Source organism: Lactuca virosa, chromosome 8, assembly GCF_052849685.1.
Source record: "Lactuca virosa cultivar CGN04683 chromosome 8, Lactuca_virosa_CGN04683_v6, whole genome shotgun sequence".
NCBI lineage: Eukaryota > Viridiplantae > Streptophyta > Magnoliopsida > Asterales > Asteraceae > Lactuca > Lactuca virosa.
Genome location: NC_136433.1, coordinates 343,866,699 through 343,875,471, shown reverse-complemented (window position 1 = coordinate 343,875,471; position 8,773 = coordinate 343,866,699). Strand labels below are relative to the sequence as shown.

Genomic DNA, 8,773 nt, shown 5'->3' with positions numbered 1-8,773 from the left:
ATATATATATATATATCACTTCTACCAATATTGAAAATGAACAGTTTACCATCATGTTCATGAAAAGCTTGCTTTAAACTTTATTTTCTTTTGTATAAAAATTCTATTGTTATCGGTGCAATATAAGTGTGTCACAACTAAAACAAGCATGACCAATTAGGAAAACCACATTAAATAGGGAAATCTAGCTCACCCGTTTACCCTATAACTACGGATAAGGCAGTTACAAAACAGATATGGCCATATCCATGTCGGACTTCACAAGAACATATCATGTACCATAAATTAATTTCACATCTTTCTTTAATGTTTTTTAAAAATTATATCTTGAAATGAGCTATGATTGCATGAGTGATGTACCATGTGCCTTTGTATGCACTCTCAGTTTCAGTATTAATAATCTCATTCACCTCATTGTTTAGCACATTCTTTTCTCTCTCTATCTCTCACTCTTTTCTTACAAAGGGAAGAATAACATAGCAATGTTCATTTTCCTTCTTCTTGCTCTTCTTTCCCCCATCTCGACTTACTCTTCAAATGTACAAGATCCTAAGCTGGTAGTAGAACATTTCCACAGGTACACATAGAAAACAACTTTTCAATTTCCAATTTTGTCGTTGGTTTTGTCATCAAGCGTTTTTTTTTTTTTTTTTCACCTAGTAATTTTTCTTTTATTATGCATTTATTATATTAAAGGGTTTTTCCATCAGTATTCTTTGGGTCTTGTATACATATTTTCTTTTGCGATCAAGAAAATGACAGCATGAAAAAAGTGAAAAGTTTGGGCCTTTTTTCCTTTTTCTCAATTTACTCTTTTCACAAAAAAGCAAAATACAAGATCCTTTCACCATTTTGTCATTCTATATATGCAAAACATTTTCAACAATTTTTTAATCATTCATACGACTGTTACATAAAATGGTTAAAATAATAAGCTTGTCAACACAAATTAGACTTAAAGTTAATTATGATACTTTAACTAATATTTTTATGGTAACGCAGGAGAGTTAATGAATCGAGGAGGAATATGGGATTTCTATCATGTGGGACAGGAAATCCCATAGATGATTGTTGGCGATGTGACAAAAATTGGGAAAGAAACCGCCAACGGTTAGCAGACTGTGCAATTGGGTTTGGAAAACAAGCCATTGGTGGTCGTGATGGCAAAATTTATGTTGTGACAGACTCCAAGAACGATGATCCCGTGAACCCTAAACCAGGAACACTACGATATGGTGTCATACAAAACGAACCCTTATGGATCATATTTGCACATGACATGACCATCAAGCTCAAGGAAGAACTTATGATGAACTCATTCAAGACCATTGATGGTCGTGGTGCTGATGTCCATATTGCTGGTGGACCATGCATCACCATCCAATATGTGACAAACATCATCATACATGGCATCAACATACATGATTGTAAGCAAGGAGGGAATGCAGATGTTCGCGATTCGCCTGATCATTCAGGGTTTCGAACGATATCAGATGGTGATGGGATTTCAATATTTGGAGGAAGTCATGTATGGGTGGATCATTGCTCATTGGCTAATTGTCATGATGGGTTGATTGATGCCATACATGGATCTACAGCCATCACCATATCTAACAATTACATGACGCATCATGATAAGGTCATGCTATTGGGGCACAGTGATAGTTCGACTCAAGACAAACTTATGCAGGTTACAATTGCCTTTAACCATTTTGGTGAAGGTCTTGTCCAAAGGATGCCAAGGTAATATGTTTTTCTTTTTTATTTATTAAATTTTTTTATAGACATGATCCAATTTAGTAAGTTATAAATGAGTGCTTCTTTTTTATTAATATAAAATGGACAATTTAATAAAAAAAAACTCAAGAAAATATTTGTTTTTTCATATTAAATTAGTGTATGTCAAATACATGTTTAAAAATACTATTTAAACATTGGTCACACTTTGTAATATTGTATATATTACTATTTAGTAGAAGAATATTTATCTCAAATTCTTTTTGATTATTATTATTATTATTATTTTTTGACATACCCGTAATTGGAAATTTTCACACAATGTAGAAAAGGGTTTCTAAAAGTAGACAAAGCATGAAGCATAAGATTCTTTCAAAACATGTGATTATATTGTATCATTTGATACACGCATCATGCATGTGTGACTTTTGATGCATGAAGTATAACAACATGATGAACTTTGTTTATGGTAAATGTAGATGTAGGCATGGGTACTTCCATGTGGTGAACAATGACTACACTCATTGGGAAATGTATGCAATCGGAGGAAGTGCTTCACCAACTATCAATAGTCAAGGGAATAGATTTCTTGCCCCTAATAATCATGAAAACAAAGAAGTAAGTATTCAAAACATTTAAATGAGTATTTTAGTTATTTTACTTGATTAAATTTTCTACTCATGAACTTAGGTGACAAAACGAGAGGAGGCGTCAGAAAACGAGTGGAAGAGTTGGAATTGGCGGTCAGAAGGAGACCTCATGTTAAATGGAGCATATTTCACACCATCGGGTGTAGGGGCATCCAGGAGTTATGCAAGGGCATCAAGTCTAAGTGCAAGGCCATCTTCTATTGTTGGTTCGATAACATCAGATGCTGGTGTGCTCGGATGCAGGAGTGGTTCTCGATGCTAGTTTTGGACCCTACGAGTCGTTTTTTCCTAAGTTAACAGAAAGCGATGTCGTGTTAATAATTTTATATTAATTTACTTTTATAAAAAAAAATTTGAACCCTAGTTTAGCCTGTTTGTCTATGTATGTAAGAAATTGCCACTTAGGGATTTAATTATGATCCCTAACTAAATTAGGACAAACAAGAGCTGAAATTGTGGTTAAAATATGCTTCACATGTTTATATAATAGAAGTATTTAGTGCATATGATAAGTAGCACTCAGTTTGTTGTTACTTGTTTAACTGAAGTCATTATTAATGTTTAAATACGTTTCCTAGTCGGATGGTTCTTGTGTTCCTCTTTGTTTATAAGATATGCACTTTGATTAAGCGGTTACTACTTACAAGATTATTATGTTTTGACCAATGGTTTATTAGAATTGTCTAGTTTTTCTCTTTCTCAAAATTAGCAAACTCTTATATTGACATTTATGTTTTATCAATATTTATGGTTCATGTCTCACATTAGTCTTGTTTAAGTGTAATGTGAATTCTCATTCTTAGGAGTTATTTAGTTCCTTGGTTTTCAAGTCTTTAGTATTTGAAAACATTACCATTTAGAAGTCTTTATATTAATTTACAATTCTAGTTTCTTGATTTATACATATATGTTTAATTTAATCATCTTAAATACATATCCACTCTCCATTGAAATTGTGTCATTCTTCTTTTTTTCTTTTTATTGATTTTATTAATAGTACATGTTAAGTACCTTAAGGTTTTCCTAGAAGGGTTTCCACCGAATATATTTTGTTTTATTTATTTATGTTTTGTTTACAACAAGTGGTATCAAAACCAATATTTTTGAGAATTATATGAAGTTTTCATTATTTTTTTAAAACCTGTAAAGATTCCCTTTCAATAAGTTTTTTTTTTCTAAACATGCAACAAGTTTTGTTAATTTTCTTCCTATACCTTTAATGGCATCAATCATTTTTCTCTAAACCTACAACATGGTTTGGATTGATTTTTTAAACTTGTTAAGATATTCTACAAATGGAATCATATGACCATCAATAATTAGACCATGATGCTTAGTTTTCTTTATGACGTATCAATATGAAAATATTACTAAATCAAGTAGATTATGATGATGTAATAGATGCTTTTGGAAGAAAAATAAACCAAATATACTGATGAAGAGAAAAAAGAATATTCTAAGTATGTATCCTAAATTCAACTTCATCTTCACAACATTTTACAAAAAAGTTCCAAAGGAAAAGATTGTAACTACGATCTTTAGCTCAAAGTAGAATTTGTATGCATGAAAAAGAACTTACACGTAAAATGATTTATAGTGTAAGGATTCATTTCTATACAAAATTAAAAGATAAAAGAAACTCTCTTAGTAATCTTTTCTATTTCAAAGAGATTGTTTCTGATTTGAGTTTGATTATATTCTGTTCATTATTGATTTCTTGTTCCAATTTCATAGACACTATTCTTCACAATCTTGACACCATCACTCTCGTTGAGTTTTATAAAGCCTTGCATGCTAAGGAAAAAAATGAAATTGATGGTATTTTCCAACGATTCAAGTAGTTCCCAAGAGGCCAAGAAGAGGTTTTATTTGTTCGGTGCAGGTAAAAATCTAAAAGGAAGGAGAACACGTGTATATATTTCAATAAATACGGGCACAAAAATATGAAAGTTATAAGTTGATAAATAAATAAAATAGGAATACCTCAAATAAATTCAAAGGTAAATTAATTGACAATCCAGAAAACTATTATGACATTCCCATTTTTACGGCCAGAAAAGACCGATTTCGTTTATGTTTTTATAATAGAATCAGAGTGATTTTCCAAAGAAATACATTGCGGAATTTGTTCCCAGAAAAACATGATAAATATATTATCAAATCATTTCCGAAGAAATGTATTTTATTCATTTAAACCATTGGGATGTCATCGTCAATACAGAAACATAAGCATAAACAAAACTTACATTCATTTACACTAGTGATCTACATCTCTTTTAATCTCTCAGTGTAAAGTAGCTTTGTATCGATACCTGTGACACAAACAAACCGAGTGGGTCAGACTTGGGAGCCTGGTGAGCATATAGGGTTTTCAACCCACAATAAATAAATTTATTATGCTTAAACATCAAACAATCAACCTAATTACCCAACCCCATTATCTTATTTATTTCTTCCCTAAGAATCATCTATCACTCATTCCTAAGGATTCATCCTAAGGAATAGGCACGAAGTCACATCGTCGCCAGAGTTTATACAACAGCCACTAAGTTCATAGCTGCCAAGGTTTATACATATGCTAAGTCCATAGCTCTCATTTATCGACAATATTATTCATGGGAATCCACCTGCAATACATGTCAATGGGTTTTTAGAGTACAACTGATGAACATATAGTTCACACACTTACAGGTTGTGAGCATGCTAGTGTTCCACGGACTGTCTAGAATAGTCCATGGTTGTCATTCATACTCTGTTGAATGACGGTGGCCAACGTTTGGGTAAATGCTTCTCTCATATTTTACCACTCACCCTCATCTCATGATCTATATCATTGATTATCTCATTTATCCAACTCATCTTTCATCACATACCAACTATTTCATCTACCCATGTTTTACCCAATATTTTTGTAGATATAAAATACAGATACAGTTTAAATTATTTAAAAACCTGTATAAATCATTCATTCAACATCCATTTCAAATAAACAAACAATATATATTCACATAGGACGTATTTTATATAAAATACTTCATATCTATGTGTAAGATGAAAGTGACTATACACTCACATGATAAGACGACGATTGGACAACACCTCGTCTCTTAAAACAATCGTTTCCGATAAAACCGGGATGTTTTCCCAAAAATCGGGCCCTGCGAGGGTTGAGCTTCAAACTGGAAAAGATAAATTTCTCGGGCTCTTCGGACACTTCGGGACGTGTTTCGGGTGTTGGGAATGATCCCGGGGCTTCGGGGGAAGTTGAAATAGCTAAAAATTGGATTTAGGGGTAAAAAGTGTGAAATTTCCAAAATTACCCAGGAGGTCTCGCACCCTTTATATAGGTGCGAGCCTCAAATCCGAAGCAAGGAGAAGCGAGCACGTGGCTCGCATGCGGGGGGGACAGATGGCGAAGCTCGGAAGGCGCCAACGCTTAGCCACACGTCGGATCAGGAGAGGACCGCACCTTCGGTGCGAGGTGGCTGCGACACGCGTCGGACACGGGGCATCTCGCATGCGAGGTGACGTGGCCGAACCCCAGCCATGCGAATTTTCTCGGATTTCGAGATTTTTCACGATTTTTGTGTCCCAAACTTCTAAAATTCATAATTTTCGCATACGGGCTCCGTTTTTGACGTTCTTTATATGCACGTGTAGGTGAAATTATGCTCTACAACTTTCGTTTAGACTTCGTTGGCTAATTTTGACTTTATTTTTAATATTATTATTTTTAACAAACCGGGACAGGAAAATCCGTTAAAAATTTATAACTTCTTCAGCCGATGTTCGTTTTCGTCTACTTTTTACCGTTGTACTACTATTGACGAGACCTTCGATTCTCGTTTAGGATGTGTCGGCTAAAAATCACTCGATCTTTATTTCGAGTTTTTAGCTGTCTACTGCTATTCCGAAACTTAGAAAAAACATAACTTCCTCATACGAAGTCAGATTTGAACGTTCTTTTCATGAAAATTCTCGGTTTAACAAATACTACGAATTTCATTTAGATCACCAAGGCTAAAAAGTAGTTTATAAAAAACTCATTTTTTACGTCATTCAGCGTCGTGCCGGTTTTGTCGCGGAACTTCGACAGGTCATAACTTCTTCGTTATAACTCGGATTTCGGTATTCTTTATATCTCTGGAATCCTTATTTCAACCACTACAACTTTCTTCATAGATATCGGCTTTATCTAAAGTTTATTTTCGACGCATATTTTTACCCTTAATTCATTAAATTATAATAATTAAGCATAAAACACATAATAATCAAATAATACATCTTATTATTTCAAAACAAGTTACAAAGGTTGACCTAGACTATTAAATCATCATTAGTGCCTAGCCTAGAAACACGGGCGTTACAACTATGCACATAAAAATCTAAATAAGAGGTTCTTGTGGTTAATGTTAGATGTAATAACACTAATAATGAGTAGGTTCTTGATTCCTCTTGCACATACCATATGTGTCCGTATAAAGAATGGTTACAGCCTTAGAAATAATTTGTAAATATGGTTTAGTTTTTGGTTTCAATGACTCTTAATGCAAGACTGAGGATATTGACACTATTTCGTTCATGATGTTTGATGGAATTATTGGAATACTAGTCGATTGACACTATTTGGTTCATGATGTTTGATGGAACTATTGGAATGGGAAGTTTGTTCTTGATTCAATCAACTTTATGTTAAAGGAAGTTGAAAATCCTGAACCCGTTGACTTCATTGAAGCTCAAATCTAATTTTGTACCAATAACAAACGTATTATTATCTTGATTAGTGTTTGAAATCAAATTTCTTGAATTTTGAAGAGACTTTAGAGCTTTATAAATTAAATATAATAAAAACTAAAAAACTTGGTTATGTTTGATAAGAATTGGTTTGAGTTGATTCAATTTATATTATATATGGAATTACTAAGTGATTTCATCATACGTTTATCTTTTTTTTTCAGCAGAAAGTATATTATCAAAGTATTGATGGTGCCAACAACTCCTATATTGAATGAAGGAGATAAAAAAAGGTATGTGATTGCTATATCCTTGTTGTGTCGTATGATTTAAAAAACAACTTACTAATTGTTGAATTCTCACAACAAATATGAATAATCATGGGTTAGTTGGTGTGTTTTAAAACAATTTAAGTGAAATTGGCAGACATCTGGTATAAATTTACAGAAATGCTGGAAAAGATTCACATGATGAATTGGATACCCAATCATACTTTAGACCTAAAAAAGTAAATTGTAGCACTTGAATTCGTAGCCTGATACGGGAATAAGACCAATAGATCTATTTATAAATCTATCAAAGGATAAACAACACAATGAGACGATGGATTCCCCTACACTTCTTTTCATCCCTTCTTTTCTTTCCCAGTTAGTTCATGTTAAAGTACCTAAAAAACCACCATTTTATAAATATTTTTAATGCATTTATTAGTATTTTAAAATGAAAATGGGATTTTATGCATACTTGTATGCTATAGATACAACAATGGAATCATGCTACAACGAGTCAACTCAAAAATCTTAGTCGACACAAGAAACAAGTAATTAAGATCTCAAGGATAAATTATGAGGTTTCCTAGATATTGATGCAATAATATAGATAATATAGATGGTTAAAGTTCAAAAGTCACAATGTCCATATTTTTAGATTGGCTTATGTATTGGTCATAGCTTTATAGCAATCAACTATATTTATACAATCTTTCCACATGTTTCCATACAACAAATATCATGATCTTGTGAAAACTATTCAAAATTTGTTAGTTTTCGTTGTAAGAGTTTTTTTTGACATATTGCTAACAAAGTTGTGTATATGTTATGTTGTTTACTTGTGTTTTTTTATGTTTGTCTTAATCATTATGAGTTATTAAGGTATATACACATCACATTTAACAAATCGTGAATGATATTTGTATTCTAAGCTAAAATATTTAGAAATAGTTAGAAAAGTTGTTTGTTGTGGATTACATCTAAGTTGTTGTAGATACAATTGAGAGCTTAGAATTCTCTATTGGTTTCCTTTTCCCCAATGATAACCATTTTTCCAATAGATGAAGCATCTTTTCTGTTATGAGTAACATCTCTTTACTTATAAGATAAATTAAAATACAATGATAATGTATACAGTTAAATGTCATAATAGCAATAGATCATCATTATCTATTTTTGCTCACAATCTCACTTTCCTACATGAAATAAAGAAAACCCAACATCATAATTTCATATTTTCGTTATTATTACATTGTACTTTTTATTGTGTTCAACACAACATTGTACTATGAAAATTCAACAAAATATAAAATTCTACAGTTATCATCTTTACTCAAATTACCCTTTCGTGGGACGTGCTTAACATGACACTTAAAACATACC

The 8,773-nt window shown here is 32.3% G+C and overlaps 1 protein-coding gene across 1 annotated transcript; it reads left to right on the top strand.

Annotated features, from left to right (window-relative positions):
• Positions 1-413: 413 nt before the first annotated feature.
• On the top strand, positions 414-2,964 carry LOC145134337 (putative pectate lyase 5). Its single transcript, XM_079069199.1, has 4 exons — positions 414-577; positions 1,003-1,743; positions 2,217-2,355; positions 2,428-2,964. Exons 1-4 carry the CDS (start codon positions 483-485, stop codon positions 2,647-2,649), a joined length of 1,197 nt encoding a protein of 398 aa, XP_078925325.1. The 5' UTR covers positions 414-482; the 3' UTR covers positions 2,650-2,964.
• Positions 2,965-8,773: the final 5,809 nt, after the last annotated feature.